This window comes from Trachypithecus francoisi, unplaced genomic scaffold (assembly GCF_009764315.1).
Source record: "Trachypithecus francoisi isolate TF-2019V2 unplaced genomic scaffold, Tfra_2.0 Lachesis_group17, whole genome shotgun sequence".
Taxonomy (NCBI): domain Eukaryota; kingdom Metazoa; phylum Chordata; class Mammalia; order Primates; family Cercopithecidae; genus Trachypithecus; species Trachypithecus francoisi.
The window spans coordinates 12,964,273-12,992,262 of NW_022681462.1; the positions used below are offsets into that span (position 1 = coordinate 12,964,273).

Genomic DNA, 27,990 nt, shown 5'->3' on the forward strand with positions numbered 1-27,990 from the left:
AGTTTTGCCTGCTTTCAGCTTGCTTTGAAATTTTGCTTTTTGTGTGTGTGTTCTTTATACTGTATGGGATGAAAGTGCTTTGATTTTACATCACAAGGATGGTAGTCAGTGCCCTCCAAGATTATGAATTTCTACCAGTTTTTCTTTGCCTTTCCTGTCCAGCCTTGTTATTTCAGAATGATATTAATTATATTATCTTGCTCATACAAATATAATCATCTATGAATTATTCAGAGGAAAACACTGACTGGATGCTATATCTGGTTACCTGGATTTTTTCCCAATTATTGAAAACACAGAAGAAGTGAAGCAAAGGTCAGTCTACCCCTTATAATTTACCAAAGGCTCTTAATGTTTCATGGGAAATGACCAGTAAGTCTTGGTCAAGAATCCCTGCTGATTTTATAGGAAATGAATTTATTGAGTTTAGCAAAGACTTTCTCAGCTGGGCTCTTAATTCCAACTCAAATCTTTGTTGCCATAATCCCAGTAATGGCCCACTTATTTGCAATGTGTAAATTATCTCAGCTAGTAGCTTTTACCTTGGCATACACATTTGTGGACTGGGATTTCACTATCATGAAAGTATCTTAAGCAGTTAGAAGGATTAGACTGAAAGGATGCTATAGACCAGTAAGGGCACACTAGAGTCAGGGCTGGTATTTAGTTAGTCCACAATGCCACAACTAGGCCAATGGTTTACAGTTGTCCTCTATTCTAACTGATTAATGCCTATGCCATGTTGTTAACACACTGAATGTCCACATTTTGAATATCATTGTTGCTTGCAATATATTCTTAAAGATTTCTAAGCTTCTAGTCATTCACTATGTTGCTCCAGATTAACAACAGTAGTCCTGCTGAATCACCAGTGGATAGTATCTGTAGATTTGCTTCAGTCTCTACCTGAGTTTCAAGGAAGTCAAGAATGCTCCTCTGCCTCTACCAACCAAGCCCATGTTGGCCTTTTCTAGATGCTGTGGAGCTGGACAAAATTGAATTTTTAGTATATACAACTGAGGTCCTAGAATTAGTACAATCTTAGGTTCAATGTGCAAAGCTTCATTATGACTAACTTCAAATATTCGTTCATGGGTAACTGCAACAGAAACAATTTCACCAAAGAATACTGTTTCTAATTGAAAGATGGTTTTCTAATGCAGCTTTTCTAAGCTTTTATGTCAACCAAAGAACTTTGGTCCTATAATGATAGAGTAAAAAAAAGGCCACCTTTCAAGAGAATAAACATAGGTTTTAAATTATTTTGTTAAGAGTTACTATTTAAGGTTATGTAACAGGCATAAATCTCAATCTAAACAAATTCAGGTTGGCAAGAAACACAGTTTTATTTTCCCATTACTCAACTTAATTTCTGTTTCAAGCTCTGATTTCACAAGGGGTGGCAAACACTTAATCATAGTCAATTTGGCAGGAACTGCATCTCGATTGAGGGGGCTTACATAGCATCACTATGCTGGGGGAAGGGGATGGGGCATTTAATCCTTGCTCCTCATCTACTATGCTGGCTCCTCTTAGAGTTCTCTCATATGCATCTTTCTTCATTAGCAGGCAGCTCCATGGAGTGTTGCTGGGTTGATTTTGGTCCATCAGCAAGGACTCTTTTGGTCTGGTGGCTGTGCAGTGCCTTTGTACCCTTTTGGGTGTTTGGCAATTGTGTTGGGCATCCAGAACCTCCATAGTACTATGTAAGTTTGCACTGTCCATTATGGTAGCTACCAGCCATATGTAGCCAATAAATAAATTAAAATTAAATAATATTAAAACTCAACTTCTTCAGTGACACTAGCCACATTTTGCATGTCCAATAGTTCCACATGGCTCATGGTTACTCCATGGGACAGCCAGGTAGATATTCATCATAGAAAGTTCTACTGGACTATGCTACTCCAAAATCTTGCCTGGCCTAGATAAAAAACCAAGTTTTTTCTTCTCTTAAGGGTCTTGCCACCTCCCCAGGACTCTAATAAAGAGAAAAATATGTCTATTAGCTCTCAGATAACATAGATAGATCCCAGCATTTCAGCTGCCCTTCTCCAAAGCTTGTGCCAGAGTAGGGGGGGATTAGGTCCTGCTCTCAGAAATCCACTAGCATCCAGCTCTCATTACATCCCCTCCAAGTTTTGTCTTTCCCTTCTAGCCCAGGAAACTCATTTCTCATCTTTGGGAAAGGAAGCTTTACTATTGTCTATAATAGCACTGTCCAATAGGAATATAACGTGAGGCATGTATATAATTTACATTTTTCCTGTAGCCACATTAAAAAAGAGTAAAGGAACAGGTAAAATTAATTTTACTGTCTTTTATTTAATAAACCCAATATATCCAGAATATTTCAATATGTAATCAATATGAATATTATTAATGTATTAATCTTTTCTGCACACTAAATCTGAAATTGGTGTATATTTTATACTTACAGCCCATCTCAATTTGGCCTAGCCATGTTTCAAGTATTCAGTAGTCACATGTGGCTAGAGGCAAACAGTGCAGGTCTCTAACCGTATTCCATTTCATTATTCCTCAAAGGGCCAGGCTTTTGAAACTCAAAAACCAATAACAAAATTTTTGTTTTTCTACATTCTGTCATATTCCTTTCCTGAAACAATGAGCAGAGACCAGCCTAAATGAGGGTGAGTGCAATGCTGAGGATCTTGGGGTGGGGTGTAAGAGGAGAAAAGCCGTAGCAAGAAAGGAAATATTTAATACTTGGAAAAACAACTACTACAGAAATCATCACTTAAAATTTTAAAAGTATTAGCCTGTCACAGCGAGTTTTTAAGGACATAAAAATTGCTATAGGATTGTTGGAAGTAAATTTGTTTGCTGTGGATTTAAAACAATTTCATTAGCAGTTAAAAACTACAGTAATATTGTTGTGTATAGTATAACCACTATGGTAACTGGAAAAAAAATACAAAAACCTACAGTGTTATTATTGGGAGTAAATCTTATTACTAGGAATAAGGCACAGATAAATTCCATTAGTGGTTAAATCCTGCAATAATACCTCTGACAATTTTTACTGCAATAACTGTAAAACCCAAAGATAAGAATTTTATCACCAGAAAAGATAATAATAATTCAAGCCTATGGTTGCATTTCATAGTCTTGAATCTCCATTTGGGGAGTTTCTGAAGCAGTGACTAGAAAAGCTGTTTCACTGAAAATAATTTCTGTCATTTTCAAAATTGTCATGGCAGAGAAGATTTAAAGTTTTTAATGCCAGTTTCCACTTATTTCTTTGTATTCTATCTTCATTTTAAGCTTGATGATATTTAAAGGCAAAATTTAAATTATTTTAAATGTTGCATCTTCTGTTAGGTAAAACATTTTGCAGTCAACAACCTGGGTCAAGTGGACAGGACAATTAATGTAACTTGCATTAAACCTGGGACAGAGGGAGATGATAAATCAAGATCCAGGTAAACAGGGCATTAGAAGGTGGCAGACACAGTGGACAATCCTGGAAGTGGGAGGGTGAGTAGGAGGTGCCTGTTAGTTGATAGGGGAAATGGAACCTTAAGAAAAAGGTAACTTCTAGCATGCCAAAAGATCCCAGCTAATATATGACATAAGGAGTGGTCATGAGGATTGAGGATAAGTGAATTCTTAGTAATTATTATAAAATCCTGAGTCCACCTAAATTATTGCTGTTCCAGTCTTGGTACCAATTGAATTAATGGGAGATAAATAATGTTAAATGTATTCTTTAAGACTCTTTAGTCCTTGAGGTAGTGATGTTTGGCACTAAGTATTGCCCAAGTATTCCTGAAGGTCTGTTTTGTTCTTTTCTGTCTTATGTTTGCTACCAAACACAATAGCATATGCTAGTAGTTACCATTTGACTGTTTACTATGTGCCAGATACTTTATGTACATATCTTCCATTTTCTCAACATCCCAGAGAGGTAGGCATGATTATGTTTTACAGGATCATGCTGGGACTCAGAGAGGTTAGTAATTTGTGTTACTTTCTTGTGTACACACGGAATATGTTCCTGAAACTCTTTGAGAACAGGGACTGTAACTTTTATGTACTATTGGTAGTATTTAATATGATCACGCTGGGAGCAGTGGCTCAAGCCTGCAATCCTAGCACTCTGGAAGGCTGAGGCAGGCAGGTCACCTGACCTCAGGAGTTCAGCCTGGGCAACATGGTGAATACAAAAAGTACAAAAAAATAGCCTATCAGTTAATAGAGTTGCTCCTTTAAAAAAAAAAAAAATTAGCCGGGGTAGCACACGAGACCATAGTCCCAGCTACTTGGGAAGTTGAGGTGGGAGGACTGCTTGAGCCTGGGTGATTGAGGCTGTAGTGAGCCTTGATGAGGGAACTGCACTCCAGTCTGTGTAACAGAGAGAAACCCTGTCTCAAGAAAAAAAAAAGATTAATACTCAGTTGGTATTCAATAACTATCAACAAAGCAGCCCAAAAGAGCTGAACATATTCTATATTTAATATTCTTCAATAAATTTAGTTAGTAGACAGGTTGTTTAAAAAAATGTTACAGAGGGAAGAAGTAGCTGCTCTGTAGGGCCTCCAGGAGACAGCTTATGAACATGAGGTCAGCGGCAGAACAGTGTCAAAATCTGTTCTTGATTCCTTCACTCATTTAGTTAACTATTCTCACCTTGATCTCTTCTTCGCTATCTCGGTGTCTAGAAGGAAAAATAAGAGTTTACATCCAAGACAAATACTTCCCCTAAAAAGAAGAGCTGTCATAAGAAACCATCAGTCTCTTGAAATTTCCCACAACTTGAGGAAGATTCCCTAGGGATCCTACTGCTTTATTTATTTATTTTTTAAAAGACACTATTTAAAACATTACTTTTAAGAGAATTTCTTTATAATAAAAGTCAGTGTCTTTTTTTTCTCTCTCTTCCCCCTCTCCCTTTTGAGTAAGGAAGCATGTTAAAAGAAACCAGAATGACCACATGAGAAAGTTTGAGAACTTACAAAGACATTAATAAATAGGGTGCAAAAACCTTCTGATCATCATGTGGATTGTTTCTGAAGGGTAACTTGGACGAAAATAATTTATGACCATTTCTACAAATTAGCCATTAAAGAACTCCACACACTTAAAGCCTATTAATGATGCAGAATATATTATTATATGAGATCATAACGGCTATAGGTTGTAGTGACTTCGTAAACCACTCAGGAAGGACATCAGAGAACTCTTAATACAAAATAAGAATCAATATGATTATTACGATTATTGTAACATTTTAGAATTGACTAGCAAAATAAGCGATAACTATGCTCTTTTCTGTAAAATGCACACTGTGCTCTTGTATTATTAGATCACTTTCTTTATTGAAAGTGGAAATTGAATTAGATACTGGATTCAAGCCTTCCATCTGTCTCCCTATCTCTCTTGATTCTTCAACATGTCTCTCCACTTTGTCTTGGCCCCCAGTGTCTATAGATGGACTCAATTCTCACTCATCACTGCTCTCCCTGTCCCTGAAAGAATCCTCCCTGGACCCTAACACCTTTCAAGCTACTTTGTCCATGAACCCTGCTTTCCAACTTTCGTAAGATTGAATGATCCTTGTTTCCAGAGCCTATCCCGCTTCCTTTCTTTTTATGTTAGCTTGCCTCTCTTTTTCTCCCCAAACTGCCCATTGCTTGCTGATGCGCCTACTTCTCTGATTATTCCTTCTCAGTCTCTTTCCCATTTTACTCTGCTTATTCCTTAAATGCTAGGATTCCCCTGAGGTTTCATTCTTTGTCCTGTTTCTCTACGCCAGAGGTCTGTGAACCATCTAAAACTGAAAACAAATTTTTGTGTTTTGAGACAGGACACTTTTTCCCCTTTGAGAAAGTATCTGTATCTTTCATATTCTCAAAAGGGCCCCTGGCTCTTTTAACAAGATTAAGTATTCCTGCCCTCACTCTGCCTCCTCCTTTTTGCCTTTGACCACCCTTTTTGTACGCTAGCAGTTCCCAAATCCGTCTACAGTTCTCACTGGGGGCAAAAGAGTCCGACAGCGAAGAGGAGAAACCAAGATTCAAAGAAATGTGAAGACTCCGAACAAGAACAAATTGTACTGTACACATTTTGTGTGTAGCTCAGCTGATCAATCCCCTTGAAGACCAGTTGACTCAATGTTGGGCGGGGAGCGGGTTGAGGGGCGGTGGCTGACAGGGTCATTACTTCAGGTTGTCAGGTAAGATCCCAGGAGGAATTGGTAAAATAAAGGCTGTATGCGCAAAAACCCTAGTTGCCAGTGGCGGAGGAGAGGGCGCGCTCAGGTCCTCGCGGAGATGAGAACACGACAGAAACCCACAGGCAGCCGCAGTGCCCACAGCTGCAGCGAAGCCAGTCTTCAGGTCTGCAATCACCCTTAGGGTACAGAAACCCAGCCTGGCACCGGCGGCGCCTTTGACGGACAGCCACCTTCTACAATCACCTTCCAGTTCACTATAAACACTCCCTATTCCTCCCGCCTATCGCTTCCTTCTCGAAGCCAATCAGAAGAACGGGCGGGATTGTCCTTAGTCGGTTCCTTTTTTTTTTTTTTACAAAAAGGTTGCCTGTGCGTCGCATTCCGGCTTGGAGAAAAACCACCTCCCAAGCAAGGGGAAGGTGGAGCCCCTTTGATGGGCAGGCAGTTCTACCAATCAGGCTCCCCAGCCGCTCTAAGACCCGGCCGCCGAAGTGGGCGGGGCACGCGCGGGACCCGGCCAATGGCGGCGGGGCGGTGGAGGTTCAGCTGCGGTGGGTAGGGTTAGTGTGAGAGGTGCGGCGGGGGAGGTAATGATGATGGTGGCGGAGGAGGAAGGCGGGGGAGGGGGTGCTGGGCGCTGAGCGGCGGCTCTGGCAGGGTTTGATAGGGGGGGGACGGTCGCGGGGCGATCCGTCAGGGAGGGGGCGGGCGTGAGGGGCGCCGTCCGCCTGAGGGGCTGCAGATCCCGGCTCCCGCGAGCGCCGTGGCTGGCTTGGCTGTTCCATGTGGCTCCGGCGGGGATGGAGGACTCGGTGGCGGCGGCGGCGGCTGCTGCTGCGGCGGCGACGGAGGAGCGCCTCTGAGAAGGGAACGGGGCCAGACTCAACCCGACAGCGGGATTAGAGGTGTGAGGAGTGGGCAGGAGTGGACGAGCGGCGGGCCCGGGGCTTGGGGTCCGGGCTGGGGTCTTCTGGTATCGCCTGGGTGACAGGGACCGCGGACGAGCCACCGCCTGCCTCCGCTGGGGGGCAGGGGTCTGAGCTCTGTGCGTGAGGAGACTGGGCTCTGGCGGACTGTTCCCCTGAGGATGGGGGAGGGAGGCACCCTGCACAGTCCACTTGCCCCGCTGGTCATTGCTTCACGCCCAGGCAGGAGTTTCCATTTCCCTCCGGTTGGCAGCGAAGGAGCCCAAGTGGCCTGGAGCCGGGACATTGCCCTCTCTCTGCCTGGAGATTTCCCTCCACTCCTCGTTTCCCATCCATTTCCTCCCTCCGACTGAAAAACAGCATTCCTCCTGGCTCCCTAATTTGTTCTAAGCACATATTGTCGGACTTGAGGCTATTAATTATCGGCTGAAAAATAAAGTTTATTAAAAATACTCCACTCCTCCCTCTGACTGGCGGTGGACATTAAACAGCATCCCTAGACTTTCCCGCTCTGCTCGCCCTTCTGTGATGCTAACAGGGGGAGGTAGGGCCCCGAGTTACCATCTCTCTGGATTGTTGTTGATGCTGACTACCTGATGTGTCGCTCCACGTCTTCGGTGTGAATTGTAATTTCTTCCTTGGTGTCTTGCATCCTTGATGTAACTGGCTTTTGAGGTCGGTGTTTTGTTTCATTGTTTAAAAGACAAGCAGAGAACTGGGATGGTCTTTTGCAGCGTTATTTAACATGGGTGGTTAGTCACTTCTCATGATTCTCTCCTCATATTCTTTCTCTTTTTGTCTTTGTTTTGCTTTTCAGTCCTCCAGAATACACATATAGCCCCTGAGGTGGCATGGTGATGTCTCCATGAGGGAACCCCCTCCCACTCATCCTGTCACGTATATCATAGTGTTCTTGACTGGGCCATTCATCTAAGATGGAATTTACCCTGTGAAACAGGGAGAAGACTTATGGACCCCAAGCATCTTTTCGAGTTGTAGTTGAGTTTTTAAAAGACATACATGCAAAGTTCCTTTGCTTTGGACCCTCTGCATTATTAAAGCTGCTGTATTGCTAACCCAGAACTGCTCTAGTGTCTTGACTGATCATCATGGCTTCAGTTTGGAAGAGACTGCAGCGTGTGGGAAAACATGCATCCAAGTTCCAGTTTGTGGCCTCCTACCAGGAACTGATGGTTGAGTGTACGAAGAAATGGTAAGATGTACGTGGAGGTAGAGTTTGCTGGGTCTTCTGATAGTTTATTTACCTTTCTATGGTGCACTAGTGTGTAGAAGCTGGGTGGGGTGCAGATAACTCTTAACAAGTACTGTGCTGTGCACAGTTGCAGCTAGTATCATCCCTGTGGATTTTAATTACTGCGCTTCGGTATGGCTCAGAGGACTGTAACTGTGAGAGCACACTAAATACAGTACATTTGGTTTTGAGGTTATTCATCATTAGTGTTAAAATAACTTTGATTTTTGTAATTTTAAGAAGACAAAGAATGGCCACTGAAATATTGTGAGCATGTATGCATATGCTTTAATATAACATAGGCATATGACTGAATTGAGTTTTAATATAGAAGTCTATATTCTTGTGGGGTGATGGTAATCTATTTTTTTCTTGTTTTTTCATTTTTCCTTGCTTAGGATAAAGAATTTTTCATTATTTGATTAATGGAATGCCATCCACAAAACCTTAGAAATTCTTTTGTTAAATGCTTACTCAGGCAACTGTATTTTATTTTAATTGCCTAATGGGATACATTTCTTGGCCAGATTAAAGGAAGCAATTAGTAGTGCTGGTCTGTGATTGGCTTCTTTCCACTTGAGAAGAGTAAATATAGGGCTTTCTTTCCATTGCCCTGAATGATAAACAACAAAGTTTTTTTATTTAGTGAGATAAAAAAGTTAATTTTAAGCAAATGGTCGTTTGGGCCTTGATTTACTGCAGTGATTATGCAGTAATGGACTTAATTGCAAAATAAGCCCATTTCTTTGTCCACAAGGACTGTAATTCAGGTCTGTAATAACCTTTCTTTTTAACATCCTTTTTATTAGATTAAAAACATAGCTTGCTCTATTCTAGAACTCTTATAGCATATTTGAATATTTATTTGGAACTAGTTTCTGAATGCTTTTCTCTTCAACTTTTTAGGAATATTATTTTAAAATCAGTTTGAGAAATGCATGCACTCGTTACCTGCTTTATACCAGGTACTGTGGATTTAGAGTAGAATATGACATAATCCCTGTCCTCAAGGAGTGTACAGTCCAGTGTAAGAGTCACATGAATAAATTCACTGTGAGACATGCAGTAGTATAAATATGTATGACATAAGGATTTTAATCTGTCTTCATCCAGTTGAGTATCTTTGAGGACAGATTATTTAACTTCTCTGTGATTCAAGTTTCCATAGCCATAAAGGTCATAATGGTGCCACTTCATAGGGAGGGTAATTGTGAAGATTAAATGAGTTAATACATGTAAAATGCTTGGAACAGTGTCAGGGACATAGTGCCTAATAGATGCCATTATGATGTACAGAGGTAGCAGAGGGAAAAGCAGTCAATTCTTTAAGGGTAGAGGATGAATTGTTGGGATGGCTTCCTAGTAGCTGAGCTGAGTTTTGAAAGATTCATAGTTGTCCAGGAAGTCAAGGGGGAAGAAGTGAAAGACATTCTAGACTGAAGCAACAACCTATGCAGAAGCCTGGAGGCTTACCTAGCATGGGATGTGCTGGAAATTCAAGTATTATAGTTTGATACAAATGGGGTTTAAAGTGTAGGATTGGGGGGCATGCAGTGAGATGTGAGGTTTGAGAGTCAGGCAGGACTGAAAGCATGTAAAGTTACGTGCTGTTAATAAATGATTTGGGTATTATTCTGTAGGTGATAGGAACATAGTGAAAGATTTTGAGAAGAGACATTAGGTTTGCTATTGGAAAATCACCAGGACTACAATGTAGACTGAGGATCATAGTAAAAGGATGACTGGAAGTAGCAATATTAGGGTAGCTATTTTAATAAATAAGGGGAGACAAAAGGTTAGGACTAGGCAGTGGCAAAGGAATGGAGAGAATTAACTGGAGGAACACTCAGAACACAAAATGGGTAGGATTTGGTGGTCATTTCAATTGGGGATTTGAGCAAGATGGGGATGAGGGAGAAGAAAAGGTCTAGATTGACATCCAAGCTTTTGTGTTGGAAATTTGGGTGTACTTATCCAAGTTGGAGAAGGTCCTGATTGCAGGTGTTTCTTAACTTGGCAGTATACTGGGAGCATCAACTTTAAGATGGTTAAATTTACTCTTTTCCTTAAGGGAAATAGAACATTATCATGTGATTCCTGAGTTAGAAAATCAGTTTCTTCCTCACAGTTTGCAGCCTTCCTGGAATTTTATTTCCCTTGAGCTTTCAAGTTATTAATTTTTAAATAACATTTTAAGTTATTGCTAATGTGTCTAAAGGCAAAAGCTACAGTGAAAATTTAGCTTGATTACAGTTGAATAAATGGCTTGATTACTTTTAGGGATGGCCATTATGGTGTCCCTATTAAATCAGGTCTTACGATAGGATTTGGACTTAATACCAGAAGCATCCGGATGTTCTCCTGGAAGTATTGGGGGTATTAAGTACCCCCAATACTTCTTGTATTGTCTAGTGGTACTAGAACTTACATCTAGAACTTAATAGTAGAATTATTTATACTAGTTCTAGAACCACTAGAACTTAGATCAGGAACAAAAACGAGAATGTCTTTTTTTCATTTGAGAGAAGAACAGTATACCATGGAGGTCCTATTTGTCATCATTCCTTGATAGCCACATGAAGGGGCTGTGGCAAATTTAGAGATGATAGGGGTTTATACCCCCTACTCTTATTGTTGTCCCTATGTCATTTAATTATTAAATGATGTAGTTGTTGGCAAGTGTAAGACTGGCCTCTGGAGATGAGTTTGAAAGAGACTATACTGTCATTTCTCTGTTAGTTTACTTTCTGTTCTGTTCTTTTATCATCTGTAGGCTTTTAGATTTCTGAGAGAAATCTTTACTATATGAATTCTCAAAGGCTTTACAGGTGTTTAAGGAAACTACGAAAGTTGGCAAGTTGGGGTTATGATGATAATTTAGGTTGCAAATTAAATTCTGCTAAAAGCTCTCTAATATATGACATGAATCATTATGTATGAATATGTATTATATTTTGCATGTGTATATATGAACATATTTTATCTTTGTATTTATATTTCTTCCATCTAATTCTTAGTTGTGGTGGGAGGACTAAAAATATTCAAAGTGCCATAAACTTTTCCTAAAAAGTCATATATTTATTTTAGTTTCTTATTTTTCTATGTCATATAAGAATTCCTTTCCCTTATTTTAAAATATAATTTTAATTATAATTTCTATTTTAAATAGGCAGTATAATCACATGGTTCAAAACTCTAGAGGTACAAAAAGGTGAATATATATCCCTGAAAGTAACTCTTCATTTTGTTCATTGTTTCACACATCTTTGCCAACCTTGTGACCTCAGGATTTGAAAAGTAAAAAAAGTAGCTTTTCTTAGTGTTTAAGTTTGTGACACTGGCCTGTTAGATAAAATATAAACTCTTTAATCTGATGTTCCAGGCTATGTGTAACTGATCCCAGCTTAGTTTTCCAATTAGACATTAGAAGACTACATGCACTTTAAGTGTTAATTTGAATTTATGAAAACCAAATTACATTAAGAAGTATTCATTTCAGAAATACTTAAGCAAGCATTTCTCTGTTGACCATGGAGTGATACAGAGATACATGAGCCTTGATGTAAATAATCTACTTTTGAAATAAATTTTACAAAGAACAGAAAAAAGCATTAATTAGAAACAAACTTGGTGTGTTTTGTGGGATATGGACTGTCATGAGTAAAAGTGGAAGCAGGGATACCAGCTAGTAGGCTACTGCAGTAATTCAAACAACAGAGTAGTAGGTAGTGAGAAATGGTCAGATGTAGGTAGGTAACACATGTATACCCTTACACACACTCAGCACCACCACACTTTATTGAGGTGTAATTTACACTTTTGCATATAGTAATATGCATCCGTCTTAAGTGTACAGTTCAGTGAGTTTTGACAATTTTGTGTACCCATGTAGCTGGATAGTAAATTTTTTAAAGATGTAGTTAACAGGACTTACTGATGGATTAGATATGATGTAAAGTAAGAGACAATCAATAATGACTACAGGTTTTTGACCTGAGCAACCAGGTGAATGTAATATTAATTGAAGGGATAGGTGAACACTTGGGAACGAAAAGGTTTGGTGTGAGGGAGAAATCAAGAATTCTGGCCGGGCGCGGTGGCTCAAGCCTGTAATCCCAGCACTTTGGGAGGCCGAGACGGGCGGATCATGAGGTCAGGAGATCGAGACCCTCCTGGCTAATACAGTGAAACCCCGTCTCTACTAAAAATACAAAAACTAGCCGGGCGAGGTGGCGGGCGCCTGTAGTCCCAGCTACTCGGGAGGCTGAGGCAGGAGAATGGCGTAAACCCGGGAGGCGGAGCTTGCAGTGAGCTGAGATCCGGCCACTGCACTCCAGCCTGGGCGACAGAGCGAGACTCCGCCTCAAAAAAAAAAAAAAAAAAAAAAAAGAATTCTGTTTGCTTTTCATTTGATACATCCAGATGGAGATCTTAATTAAGCAGCTAATTATAAGAGTCTCAAACTCAGGGGAGAGAAGAGGCTGGATCATCTTAGTTTGTAAGTAGTATTTATAACCATGGGGCTATAGGAAATTTCCTATGCATTAATACAGATTGAGAAGAGGATTGAGGACTGAGCCTTGAGGCACTTCAGCATATAGAGGTGAGGAAGGAGAGGAGGAGCCGACAAAGGAGACAGGAAACAAGCAATAGTGAGATAGGAAAATTAGAAGAGCATGTTTTCTAAGAAACCAAGTGCAAAAAGTGTATTAAGGGAGCATTTGGCTGTGTCAAATACTGTTGAGAGGCTGAGCAAGGTGACCATTGGATTTGGCAAGGTGGAAAGAATTGATGATTTTGAGGAACGGTTCAATGGAGTGGTGGAGATGAAGGCTTGATTAAGTTGGCTTAGAGGAAAGGAAGTGGTTGCAGTGAGTACAGATGATTTTCTTGGAATATTTTGCTACAAACCAGAGAACTAGGTAATACCTGGAGAGAGACAAGGGTTCAAGGTATATTTTTTGCTTGGCAGATACTGCAACATGTGTAAATGCTGATGGAAATGATTGGTAGAGAAGGAAAAATGGATGATGTGGTGGGAGAGGAGGTAACCTTAGGAGAGAAAAGTCTTTGAGTGAGAGAAAGAGAAAAGGATCCAGAACCCAAGTGGAAAGGTTGAACTTAGGTAGAAGCTGGCACCATTCATTGTTACAAGGGGAAAAGCAGGATACATGGGTAGAGAAGCAGATAGGTTGGTAGATTTGGTTGGGGAGGATGTGGATATTATGTTTTCTCAGGGAAATAATATAAGAAATCATCTGCTGGGAGGGAGGTGACAGAGTTGTTGAAGGACTGAGGAGATGAGGTAAGAAGTTGTCAAAGTGCGAATGAATTCACTAGGGAAATGTAGGGGTATTGCTGGGTAGTAGTGATGACCTTTTTAACTTTGTGATTATAAATTTTAATTGAATGCAACCAGGAATTTTTTAACCCAGCTATGTTCAGTGCTTGGGTGCAGGCATAGAATAGGTAGAGTTGGATTTGACCAGGATTGGATTTGGTCAGGAATGTATAACTAAGGGGAAGAGAGACAGGGAAACTGAGAGCAAATGTGCAGGAGTGGTTTTAGTGATGAACCATGGAATATAAGCTGGATAAGGAAAGTAAGTATGTGAAAGATGGGATAGTCAGTGAAAACATGAAAAGGATAATGATTGAAAGATTTTAAAGAGGTTGAAGAATTGTTGGGGTTGGGAGCTGGAAAGATGGGAGGTGGAGGAGTATGAGATGCTTGATTTTGGATGTGGTTAATGTTAATGACAAGATACTGGTGGTGTCCTTGGATCACATGTGCATATCTGTTACAAAAATGAGCACATATCCCAATATATTTTTAATATACTGCATACGTGAAATATGAGTATACTTTAATTTCCTTTAATAAAATAAATACATTTAAAATAAATAAATTTAAGTAGAATTTCTTGCTGTGTTTGAGTAGATGATCTTTTGCACCTTCCAGCTATTCCTATTCCTTGTTAGAGACTATAGCTATTAGTATATGATCATGACAGTTGGTGACTGAGGTGAAATGGAGTAAAAGATTTTTGGGTATCAAGAGGGTTGTCAAGGAATTTAGAGGCCAATGTGCAGGCAGATTATTTGTGTGGCTCTTGTAGTTGCCAAGAATAATGGAAGGAGAAACATTTAAGACAGGGAGTCAGGTGCTAAACTTACTGTTATTATTATTTTTTGAGACAGAGTCACACTATGTTGCCCAGGGTGGAGTGCAGTGGCTCATTGCAACCTCTGCCTCCTGGGTTCAAGTGATTCTCATGCCTCAGCCTCCCAGGTAGCTGGGATTACCAGCATGTACCACCATGTCTGGCTAGTTTTTTTGTATTTTTAGTAGAGACAGGGTTTTGCTATGTTGGCCAGGCTGGTCTCAAACTCCTGTCCTCAAATGATCTGCCCACCTCAGCCTCCCAAAGCGCTGGGATTACAGGAGTGAGCCACGGCACCTGGCCTGGTGCTAAAATCTTTAATGTATGAGGGGAGAGATGGAGCAGAAGGTTAGAAGACTGCAAAAGGGAGAGGTAAGGTAAGAAAGGTATTGTTCCCTAATTTCTAGGCTTGCTTCTAGAGAGGTTAATTTGTAATACTTTCTATGTTGCAAGTTATGTGAATCTTGAACATCTTATTCCTTGAAACAAAACAGCGCAGTCTTCTTTTCTATATTGTAAGTTGTCAAAGGCATATGATTTTAGCAAATACTAAATTGATGTGTTACTTATTTGTAATTTCATGATAGTATCTTATGAACTGATTTTTAAAAAAATTGTAATTGTTACATATTGTGTTTTATCCAGATTTTAAGTCTTTATTCTATGTGAAGAGCAGTTTTACAAAATTCAATTGTGGTGGACTCTTTAAGGAATCTAGTGGAGCCCCTTAATGCCGTAATTAGATATTGCTGTGCTTACATCATGATTATGTCTACACATGACTCAAAATGTGCCTCTAGATCAAGAATTGGCAAACTCTGGCCTGATCCAAACTGGCTCTTTTGTTCTCTAAAAAAACAGAACAAACTTTTTCTGTAAGTCTTCACACTTTGGGAGGGGCCGAGGTGGGAGGATCCCTTGAACTCAGGAGTTCTGGAGTTCAAAACCACCCTGGGCAACATGGTGAGACCCTATCTCTTAAGAAAAAAAAAAAGAAAGAAAAAGTTTGCTGACTTCTGCTTTAAGTCATGGGAGTTGCTTGCAGCTAGTGTTTAGGGAATACAAGAGTCTAGCACCTTTCTGTTTTCTCTGTGCTCAGGCTCTAAACTATTAGTTTAGTCTTATTCTACTCAAACTACATAAGCAATGGAGGAGAGACCATTGTGCCTGTTTCCCAGCCTTATAGAAAGAAACTTTAGAACAGCTTCTGACAACATTGAGGTCTGTGTATGTGTAAAGTATACATTTTCTGGCAGTGTGACCATGGATGAATTATCTCTTAGTACCTCTTCTGTAGTAGAGATGATAATAACACTACTTCCAGCATAGAGTTGTTTTGAGGATTAAGTAAGATAATACCTGTAATAAAGGGATTAGAACAGTGTCTGACAGAGTAAGCACCCAGTAAATTTTACCCATTGTTGTTATTATTTTTTATCTGATAAATAAGCAATGAGTGATGAAGAGAACTATCCAGAGAGAAAGGTTAGAGTAGGTGGGAAGAAGATTGTAAATATAACCTGAACTTTTAAGAGTGTTAGAGAAAGATGAACTGGCATAGGTTGGAGTGACCAGGGAGGTAGGAGTAAACCAGGAATGTTCTAGCAGAAGTACAGTGCTGAAATGAGCTAAGTTTTGACAATTCTTTGACTTTTGGGGAGAGGAACTACATATTTTTGCTTCTAAAGCAAAATCAATTCCTATGGTTTTGTAACTTTATTTCCTTTTTATAATAATTTCAAGCAAATGTAGGGCTAAGAAAACTAACTTAATTCCTCCAAAGTAGAATTAATTTGCTAGCGTTTGTGTATGCATGTTTGTATGTGTCCTGCAGTGTTTGTGTCTGTGTGTTTGTATGTGTCCTGCAGTGATGTTTTATGATATTTATGATGTATTTTTTTTCTTTTTTTTTTTTTTGAGACAGAGTCTTGCTCTGTCACCCAGGCTGGAGTGCAGCGGCACAATCTTGGCACACTGCAGCCTCTACCTCCCGGGTTCAAGCAATTCTCCTGCCTCGGTCTCCCGAGTAGCTGGGACTATAGGTGCATGCCACCATGCCCAGCTAATTTTTTGTATTTTTAGCAGGAATGAGGTTTCACCGTGTTAGCCAGGATGGTCTCGATCTCCTGACCTCGTGATCTGCCCGCTTTGGCCTCCCAAAGTGCTGGGATTACAGGTGTGAGCTACCGTGTCCAGCCGAGTCACCATGCCAAGCCATTTTATGATGTATTTCTTTTTTTTTTTTTTGATATTTTAAAATATATATTATTTCTGAATTTTAAAGAGTCTTGTCACTACCTGGAATAAAGATTATATTTTCCAGATTTCCTTGCACTTGGTGTGGCCATGTGATTAAATTCTAGTTAATGGAATATGAGGGGAATTGATGTGTACAACTTCCAGTTAGAGTCTTTGAAAGGAATGAGCCTGACTTCCTCTTATCTTGACCCATTCTTGATAACTGAGATATGGACCCAGGAAGAATAGTGATTTTCAACTATGTGAATGAGATCAACAACAGGGAGATGATGGGTAACAAGACTGAAGAAAGTCAGGGTCCCAATATCATCAGGTTGCTTCCAGCCATAATACTTCTGAGCTGCCTACTTAGACTTTTTTTAGGATAAACATTTTCTATCTTATTCAGCTACTATATTTTTGGATGTCTTTGTTACAACAAATTAATCTTTACCCTAGCTAATACATGTTGTGCTTAATTAACCCTATTATCGCTAAGATAAAGTCAAAATTTCACATCTTGGAGTAAGAGAACATCTTGCTCTGCACCCTATTTATCACTGTAGCTTCTCTCATCATTCTCCTACTCCTACTCTTTCATTCTGAATTACCCTGAATTCATCATAAATGCGTGGTTTCTTTCAGATCTTGGCTTTTGAATGTGGTCTTCTTGCCCCACCTATTCCTATCTCCTCTACTTCCAGAATTTTCTGGCCCCCCTCCCCACTGCCGCCCCAACCCGGTAACCTCCCAGGCTTCTTCCCAAAGCATTTCTGAGAGGAGGTGTTATTGATTTTGGACAGTTCTAAGGCTTTAATCCCCTTTTCCTATGCAACTCCCCCACCCAGCAGAATCCATGACTCCCCACTAATCTTAGGACCTATGAAACAGGCAAGGTCTATTTTGTAGATTCTAAGAGCTGGATAATTTTTTAAGGTGTAGACAAACATCTTTGCTAGAGGCTCTTCTTTGTGTCTCTTATGGTCATCTTCATTTGAAAGCTAGGCTACTGGGTCCACATTCCTTTGAGGGCAGATTGACTTTCCAAATAGATTGGTATCATATGAACTGTTTTTTTCTCAGCTAATAATGGCAATACAGATGTGTCTCAAGCAGATACTTAGTTTGCAAAGAAAAATAAATTCTTTTATACTTTACCATCATCTTCAGCTATAAAGTGTATTGTCAATAAATTTCATTGCCACGAAATTGATGCAGTTGTCTTCCACTGGTTCAGCAGCCATCTTTATTCCTGCAACAAATAGTTTCTTGTGAGAGGAAGCAATTTGGAAGGTCTGAGGTCCCTTTCCTCTTCCTGAGGCCCTTCGCTCCACTGGCGACTGCCTGGACAGGCAGCAAGGAGTTGTTTCCCAGTGCTTTTTGCGCTCCTGGCTGCCGACTCTGGCTGCTAAAGTGTCTGCCACCTGCTACAATTTATGTTGTTTTTCTATGTGACGGTTGTTCATTTCTTTTTTCATTATCTTTTGTAGCCACAGGGGTCTCACTATGTTGTCCAGGCTAGTCTTGAACTTCTGGCCTTAAGCGACCCTCCTGCCTTGGCCCCTCAAAAGTGCTGGGATTACAGGTGTAAGCCACCATGGCCAGGGCTAGTTTTTCCTTAAATTTTTTTTTTCCTGTCATGATTTTAAAGAAATGAACCCAGGATCTTTTTGTAGTATGTGATTTTCATACATTATTTTGGTATCAAATCTTGATTTACATACTTTAAAAGTTGATTTCTAAAATGAAATTTTAAGGGATTATGTGAGGAGGTTTTGTTCTTATGATTTAGTTTAGTTTCACATGAGTTTTGCAATTAAAATGTCCAGGGAACTTAAAATTAGGCATTTCTAGAAATGTGCTATTGATGCGTCAAGTGTGTTTGTTCTGATTTTTTGGGAAATTTCAACAAAAGAGCCATTGAACTTGTTCACTGCATGATATAAAAATAGTTCAGGAAAAATTGCACAAAGCATTTTGATTACTCAATATGGATGTTCATATTCTACATTAGGATGTTTGCATATTTGTTCAAAGGAATGGAACTGAGTTTGAAACAGAGGCAGTGAACTTACTGCAGGATGTCATTGTACCTGGTATTTGTCTTATGTATCACTGTTAAAGTGATATTTTTAGGCAGCTTTGCTAAAAGGCACCTACTGATTTTCTTCAGTAAGTTTGGTTTATTAAAAAATTTCCTGGTTTTATTAATCCGGGTATTGTTATTTTGAAAATAGTTTTAATACAGTTTTTTTTTTTAAACCTGTAAAATTACCTTTAATTAAAAAAAAATCACTTTAAAATTTGATACCCCGCCTATGTCCGAAAGAGTTTGTCAGCCTAAGAATTTAAAATAATACCATGTTGACTGATTTAGGGATATAAATAGAATCATGGTCTTACAGGAGCAGAGAGCACATATTACTAGGCACTTGAGAGGAGTTAGTTGCTGCTATTGGAGACTGGATTTGGTTCTGAGTTTATTGGCAGCCAAGGCAAAAAGGGATGCACATTGGCTCTTGTAATAGTCCTCCTGGCTAAAGAAAGTATATACATTTGTTTGCAGACTTTTCTTAGACCTTAATCCAAAGAGGATTTTTATTATGAAAATAAAATATGACATTGGATAAAATCTCCAACTACAAAAGACTCAGAACCATTGTTAAATTAGATAATGTTTATGTCGACCCTTCATGAAGACTTTTTATGAGAGAATATGGCTGAGGAACCTAGTTTTCTGATCATCTAATTTAAACCGAGAGTACCACTTGGGAAATTTAAAAGAATGGAAATTTAACATGAATCATTTAGTTTTGTGCTGTCTAGTATAGAGGGAACTAACTATATGTGGCTATTTACATCTAAATTTAAATCAATTTAAATTAAATGCAAAATTCACTTCTTCAGTTACAGTAGCCACATTTCAAATGCTCACTAGCCACATATGGCTAGGGGCCACCATGTTGGATAGTGCAAATATGGAACATGTCTATCACCACAAAAAGTTTTACTGGACAGTGCTGATTTAGCCATTGCCTCCGAAATTGACTGTCCTTAGAACTGCTGGGGTGCTTTGCAAATACGGAGATTTCCATATCCCCTAGGAGGTCCTGATTCTGTAGGTCTGTGATAGTGATGGCAAATCTGTCATTTTAGAAGTTACCCAATTGCTGAAGAGTATCAAATTAGGTCTTAGAACTACCATATTTGATTATTTCTTAAAAATCCGTCTGAACAAAGCTTTGGCAGGTGCTGGATGACAGTTCTCCAGCACTGTACTCCAAAATTGTTTTGGTACTCCAAAAATGTTTACTGACTTGAAATTTTGAGTTGAATTTTCTTACTTGAGTTGAATTTCTTCAGCTAATTTGTGATTTTCTTTCTGATTAAAAGTGAGAGCAATGTATTTTAGCTATGCCATTTTAGCTGTCAAAATTAACAAACATTTGAACAGGTTCATTCATTTAAAGACAAGACTGGTTTGTTCTCTTCCATATAAGCAAAGAATGTTGAGAGACAGCTATTCTGACTGTTGAGGTAGAATTTTTTTTTTTTTTGAGATAGGGTCTTACTCCCATCACCCAGGCTGGAGTGTAGTGGTGCATGGTGCAGTCTCGGTTCCTGGGCTCAAGTGATGTTGCTCATCTCAGCCTCCTGAGTAGCTGGTACTACGGATGTGTGTCATCACGCCCGGCTAATTTTTTGTATTTTTTGTAGAGGCGAAGTTTTGCCATGTTGCCCAGGCTGGTCTTGAACGCGGGGCTCAAGTGATCCGCCTGCCTTGGCCTCCCAGAGTGTTAGGATTACAGGCATGAGCCACTGTGCCGACCAGAATAATTTTTTTTTTTTTTAAGAAAAGTTTTGAAACTTCTTAAGTACTTGTGCTATAATTGCACTTCTAGGCAATATCACTAGTAGATCTGCTCATTTTTTTTTCTCTGAAGCATATCTTAATTCTCACATTGATTTTTCTATTCCATTGCCTTGTTTCCATCCCTTGCTGTCTTTTGCCAAGGGCCATGATTCACAAACTGTGCCAAGGAGCCCAGAGGCACTGCAGAGAACTCACAAGGGAGCCAAGAGATGTTTAACAATTTTGAAGGAAACATAGCAGCATCTGTTGGAAACCACACAAAGTATAGTTGGTCTTCTGTATTTATGAGTTCTGCATCTATGGATTCAACCAACTGTGGGTTGAAAATATTTGAAAAACAGAATTGTATCAAACATGTACAGATTTGTTTTGGTCATTATTCTCTAAACAGTACAGTATAACAATGTTTACATAGCATTTACATTGTATTTGATATTATAAGTAATTTAGAGATGACTTTAAAGTATACAGGAGGATATCCATAGGTTATATGCAAATACTGTGCCATTTTATGTCAGGGACTTGAGCATCCTCAGATTTTGGTATCCTCAGGAGATCCTGGAACCAATCCTCCACTGATACTAATGGAAGACTATACTAGCTTGAGGTAGTTCAGTTTCAAAATTAGATTGCTACATTCTTTTCAGTGATACCACAGTTTTACAAAGCTGGGCTTTTGGCAGTTGCTATGACAAAAAGCAGATTATCACATGAAGATCTGTGTGGAACAGGAAATTAGGGAGGCAGTGTCCAATCTAATTCTCAAGTTTGAGATTAGATTGTCAAGTGTCCAAAACAGGTGCTAAGTTTTTAGGACATACATCCTTCTTAAGTTGTTTGGACCTGACTACTTAATAAACAAAATGGTTAGGTATTTCTTTTGGCTTGGGGGTGAGGGAGTCTGAAAAAATTACACATTAAGAGCCTTGTCAATCCAGAAAGTTCGGGAACCTCTAGTGTAGGCTTTTGTGATAGCTCTTAATGCTTTCCTAGCCCCTTTGGTCTCCCCTTTGCCTATATTACTGCCATAGTTGTCCTTCTAAAATTAGCCTTCCTTTAAATATGTCCTTATTCTATTTTACTAGTCTTCTTCCAACCATTTCCCTTAAGATTCTGAAATCTTGTTTTTACTACATGCAGATAGTTTCTCTCAAATTTTATCTTTTATTCTTCTCTTTCCCCTCCAAAATCATTAAATGCAGAAAGCTGTGTAGTAAAACCCTATCTCAAAGTAACTTAATTGAAACCAGATTTATTTATGCAATAAGTGGGTCTAGATATCAAATTTAATGGTTCAGCTTTAATTTGAAGAGTACTCTAATTTGCAAAATCACTTTTAAAAATTGGCTAATTCATTTATTTTGAAACTTTTTATGGAAGTAATTTTAGGCTTACAGAAGAATTGCAAAGATAGTATAGAGTAGGGGTATAGAGCGGGGGTGTCCAATCTTTTGGGTTCCCTGGACCACATTAGAAGAACTGTCTTATAAAATATACTAACACTAATGATAGTTGATGAGCTTTTTTTTTTTTTTTTTTTTTTTTGAGACGGAGTCTCGCTCTGTCTCCCAGGCTGGAGTGCAGTGGGGCTATCTCAGCTCACTGCAAGCTCCGCCTGCCGGGTTCATGCCATTCTCCTGGCTCAGCCTCCTGAGTAGCTGGGACTATAGGTGCCCACCACTGCGCCCGGCTAATTTTTTTGAAGTTTTTAATAGAGACAGGGTTTCACCGTGTTAGCCAGGATGGTCTCGATCTCCTGACCTCGTGATCCACCTGCCTCGGCCTCCCAAAGTGCTGGGATTACAAGCGTGAGCCACCGTGCGCGGCCGATAGTTGATGAGCTTTAAAAAAGGCAGGAGAATGGCGTGAACCCGGGAGGCCGTGGAGCTTGCAGTGAGTGGAGATCGCGCCACTGCACTCCAGCCTGGGCAATAGAGCGAGACTCCATCTTAAATAAATAAATAAATAAATATAAATAAAAAGTCCCTGCATAAATCTCATAATGCTTTAAGAAAGTTTGTGATTTTGTGTTGGGCCGCAGGTTGGACAAACTTGGTGTGGAGAGTTCTTATATATCACATCACCCAGCTTTTTTTGGGTAAAATATGAATAAATAAATTTACCATTGTCATTTATCAAAACTAAGATTAATGTTAGTATAATATTATTAGGCAAGCTACAGGCTTTATTAGATTTCACCAGTTTTCTCACTAATATCCTTTTTCTGTCCAAGGATGTAATCCAGGATACCACATTGCATTTAGTTGTCACATTTCCTCTAATCTGTAACAGTTTTTAGTCTTTTTTTGTTTTTCATGACCTTGTTAGGTTTGCCAGGTGCTGGTTAGGTTTTGTAGAATGCCCTCAAATTGGGTTTGTTTGATGTTTTTTTAATCATTAGACTGAGGTGATGGAATTTTGGTAAGATACCACAGTTAAAGTACCTCCAGCCCCCATCACATAATATATCACATGATATCAACATGACTTAATATTTACCTTGATCACTTAGTCTGTGGAGTGTCTCCCCTGTAAAGTTACTATTTTACCCTTTCATATTTTATGCATTAGAAACCAGTTTCTAAATCCAGTATACACTCAGGAGAATTAAGTTTCATCTCCTGGAAGGGGGAGTATCAAAGAATTTGAACATATGTTACAACTACCACAGAACTAATAAATATTGGGGGGGAAGATATTTTGAAGTTATGTAACTATCCTATTTCTCTTTAAAGTTTTGGCCACCAATTTAAAATTCATCAGTAGATTTTGCTTGTAGCGATTGCTGCTGTGTCCTAATGATAATTTTCTGTTTCCTTTATTCCTTCTACATTTGTTTTTGAAATTTTTCTGTAAGCAAGATTTGTCCTTTATTCCTCATTTATTTATTTAGTTACTTATTCATATCAGTGTGTACTTAATGGTTATTTATAAAACAACCTTTTGATATCATTACTGCCTTTTGTACAGAGGCTCTGACAAGGAGGTACATTGTTTTTTAAAAATAACCCTTTCTATTTTTAAAAAGAACCTTTATTTTGAAATAATTTCAGATGTAGAGAAAAGTTGCAAACACAATACAAATAATCCACATCTACATTTCCCCTCAGTTCCCCAAGTGGCAACATTTTGCCGTGTTTGCTTTATCAGTCTCTCTTAAGCTATTTTGTATGTAATTTTTTTCTTAACATTTAAGAGTAAGTTGTACCATAGTGCCCCTTTACCCATAAACACTTCAGTACGTATTTCTTAAAAATAGGGAATTTTTTTTTTTTTTTTTGAGACAGAGTCTCACTCTGTTGCCCAGGCTGGAGTGCAGTGGTGCACGATCTCAGCTCCCTGCAACCTCCGCCTCCTGGGTTCAGGCGATTCTCCTGCCTCAGCCTCCTGAGTAGCTGGAACTACAGGTGCTTACCACCACACCTGGCTAATTTTTTGTATTTTTAGTAGAGATGGGGTTTTGCTGTGTTAGCCAGGATGGTCTCGATCTCCTGACCTTGTGATCCACCTGCCTTGGCCTCCCGAAATGGTGGGATTATAGGCAGGAGCCACCATGCCCTGCAAAAATAGGGATTTTTTTTTTTTTTTTAAAACATAACCACAGTTTAATTTGTCAAAATCAGGAAATTTACATTTGTATGTAATGCTGTTACTTAATCTATAAGCTTAATTCAGATTTCTCCAATTAACCCAAGAATTCCGTTTATAACAAAAGAAGAATTTTTTCCTCCCTAGGCCAGGATCTAATCCAGGACCATATGTTACATTTAATTGTCACATCTCTTTAATCTCCTTTAATCTAGTAGAATTCCTTAGTCTTTGTTTTGACACTTGACACTTCTTAAGTGTCAGTTCACCTTGACACTTTTGAAGAATGTTCCTCAATTTGTGTTTGTCTGATATTTACTTATGATTAGGTTCAAGTTATGAATACTTTGCAGTAATACCAAAGTAAAGCTGTGTATTCTCTGCTTCAGGAGTCACATGATATTGATTGTGCTGTGCTTCAGGAGAGCTGTTGTTATGATTTCAGTTCTTTTGCATTGGCTGAGGTATTTTATGTCCAATTATATGGTTGATTTTAGAGTATGTGCCATGTGGTGATGAGAAGAATGTATATTCTGTTGTTTTTGGATGGAGAGTTCTGTAGATGTCTATGAGGTCCGTTTGATCCAGTGCTGGGTTCAAGTCCTCAATATCTTTGTTAATTTTCTGCCTCAGTGATCTGTCTAATACTGTCAGTGAGGTGTTGAAGTCTTCCATAAGTCTCTTTGAAGGTCTGTAAGAAATTGCTTTATGAATTGGGGTGCTCCTGTCTTGGATGCACATGTATTTAGGATAATTAGTTCTTCTTGTTGAACCCTTTATCATTATGTAATGCCCTTCTTTGTCTTATTTAATCTTTGTGATTTAAAGTCTGTTTTGTCTGAAATTAGGATTGCAACTTTTGCTTTTTTCTGTTTTCCATTAGCCTTGTAGATTTTTCTCCATCCCTTTATTTTGAGCCTATGGGTGTCACTGCATGTGAGGTGGGTCTCTTGAAGACAGCATACCAGTGAGTCTTGGTTCTTTAGGCAGCTTTCCACTCTGTGCCTTTTAATTGGGGTGTTTAGCCCATTTACTTTCAAGGTTAATATTGATATGTTTGGATTTGATCCTGTCATCATGATGTTAGCTGGTTATTATGCAAACTTGTGTGGTTGCTTTATAGTGTCACTGGCCTGTGTACTTAAGTGTGTTTTTGTAGCAGCTGGAAACAGTCTTTCCTTTCCATGTATAGTGTTTCCTTTAGGAGCTCTTGTAAGGCAGATCTGGTGGTAATTAATTCCCTCAGCACTTCCTTATGTGAAAAGGATTTTATTTCTCCTGTGCTTATGAAGCTTAGTTTGGCGAGATACTAAATTCTGGGTTGGAATTTCTTTTCTTTAAGAATGTTGAATACAGGCTCCCAGTCTCTTCTGACTTGTAAGGTTTCTTCTGCTGTGAGATCCACTGTTAGTCTGATGGCCTTCTCTTTGTAGATGACCTGACCTTTCTAGCATTTTTTCTTTCATTTCAACCTTGGGGAATCTGATTATGATGTGTCTTGAGGATTATCTTCATATGAAGTATCTTACTAGGGTTCTCTGTGTTTCCTGAATTTGAATGTTGGCCTCCCTAGCTAGGTTGAGGAAGTTCTCTTGGATGGTACCCTGAAATATGTTTTCCGAGTTGCTTACACTCTCCCCATCTCTTTCCAGGATACCAGCGAGTCATAGATTTGGTCTCTTTACATAATCCCATATTTCTCGGAGGTTTTATTTGTTCCTTTTCATTCTTTTTTGTATATTCTTGTCTGACTGTCTTATTTCAGAAAGCAGTCTTCAAGCTCTGAAATTCTTTCCTCCACTTGGTCTGTTCTGCTAGTTCTTGAGATTGCATTATGAAATTCTTGTAGTGTGTTTTTCAGCTCTGTCAGATTGGTTACATTCTTTTCTATACTGGTTATTTTGTCTTGTCAGCTCCTGCATTGTTTTATTGTGATTCTTAGCTTCCTTGGATTGGGTTTTAGTGTACTGCATCTCAATGATCCTTGTTCCTGTCCATATACTGGATTCTATTTCTGTCACTTCACCCATCTTGGCTTAATTTAGAATGCTTGCAGGAGAGGTGATGCAGTTGTTTGGAAGAAGGAAGGCATTCTGGCTTTTTGAATTGTCAGAGTTCTTTTGTTGGTCCTTTTTCATCTTTATGGGCTGATGTTTCTTCAATCTTTGAAGTTGCTCAACTTTGGATAGTTTTTTTTTTCTTTTATCCTATTTGATGGCCTAGACGAGGGGTCCCCAACCCCTGGGCCATGGACTGAAACCAGTCTATGGCCTGTTGGGAACTGGGCTGCACAGCAGGAGGTGAGTAGTGGGCAGGCGGGCGAGTGAGCATTACTACCTGAACTCTGCCTCCTGTCAGATCAGTGGTGGCATTAGATTCTCACGGGAGCACAAATGCTATTGTGAACTGCTCATGCAAGGTGAGCTGCTCGTGCAAGGGATGTAACTTGCATGCTCCTTATGAGAACCAAATGCCTTCTCCCACCTTGTGTGGAAAAACTGTCTTCCATGAAATTGGTTCCTGGTGCCATAAAGATTGGGGACTGCTGACGTAGAGGGCTCGATTGTGGTATCAGGTGGATTCAGCCAACTGACTTCATTTTTGGAAGATTTTAGGGGGCCAGTGCTCAGCTCCCAACTCCTGGACTGTGTGCTCTAACTGTGGGGGACTTTGATCAGCCCTGACTTTGTTCTCTGGCTTCTCGGGGTTAAGAATCCACTGTGCTGCGTGGCGGTGGGGGCGCTCCAAGGTGCTGGGTGGTGTCGGCCAAAGTGTTTTGTGGTGTGGTGACAGTGATATCCATCCTCATTTGCTTGTGCCTTATTTGTATGTGCCTTATTTGCATATGCTGCATATGCCAGCAGCAGCAGCTGTGGCAGTGTGGTGGAGTGTATGCTCCTTGGTTGCGGCAGTGTGCTAGTGGGTCCTGGGGTGCCTACCTCCAAGCCAGTGTTCACCTCAGTGTCAGAGGCAACCCATTGGTGGGGACACGGGGGCCCCCTGCTGGCAACTGTGCATGTAGTCATGCTGGTGGTGGTGTTGGCACAGGGGTGGGGCACTGGCAGGCACAAGTCTGTGTGTACTCTGTGCACTGCCATCATGGGTGGTTACTCAGGGCGGCAGGGAGTCTGCTGTTCTCTGCCTGGTTTCACTCCCACGGCAGTGTTGTTACAAAGGCAGCGTGCTGGTGGGGGTGGAGTTGGCTGGCTCTGTGCCTGCCAAGGCTCCCACTGAAATGTGATTGGTGGAGTATGGAGAATGGACTGCGCTCTGGAGGCGGCAGTGTCTGGGTAGGGTGTATGCACATGGGCGGCTGATGGAGCAAGGAAGCCAAAACTTGCCCATGCACACACCGCCAGCAAAGTGACGTGGGGGGTTGTCATGAGTGGAGGTGGGGTGTGGGAGCTACAGTGTGGGGAGGAAGCAGGTAGGTTGGTGCATGGCTATGACAGCCGCCCTGCTGGAGCTTTCCACCAGTCAAGCACTGTTGCCAGCATAGGAGCTATGATGTGGGACCCTAGGGCGCTCAAGGCTTCTGTGCAAGCAGATGTGGCCAGGCTAGGGCACAGGGAGAGGCCAGCACACCAAGGGGCACTCAGGTTGGACTGGCCTTGTCTGATGGGCAAGACTGCCCTTCAGAGTTGAGATCCAACAGTACCTCTGGGGCTAAAATCTCCTGTGGGAGCAAGTCAAGCCTAGGGGAATGGGCAACCCTGGTCGTGCTGTGTTACAGATGCTCCTTCACCAAACCC

The 27,990-nt window shown here is 40.0% G+C and overlaps 1 protein-coding gene across 13 annotated transcripts in view; it reads left to right on the forward strand.

Moving 5' to 3' along the window:
- The first annotated feature begins 6,680 nt into the window (after positions 1-6,680).
- EHBP1 (EH domain binding protein 1) overlaps positions 6,681-27,990 on the forward strand; it is a 344,785-nt gene continuing 323,475 nt past the window's right edge. For 3 of the 13 annotated variants that reach the window (XM_033239197.1, XM_033239199.1, XM_033239205.1), the window contains exons 1-2: positions 6,699-6,783; positions 7,940-8,335. In XM_033239197.1, the coding sequence (XP_033095088.1) occupies positions 8,232-8,335 (104 nt within the window). In that variant the 5' untranslated portion in view covers positions 6,699-6,783; positions 7,940-8,231. Of the gene's footprint in view, positions 7,102-7,939; positions 8,343-27,990 lie in introns of those variants that run through there. The other 10 variants (XM_033239193.1, XM_033239204.1, XM_033239206.1 and 7 more) reach the window with 6 other exon arrangements.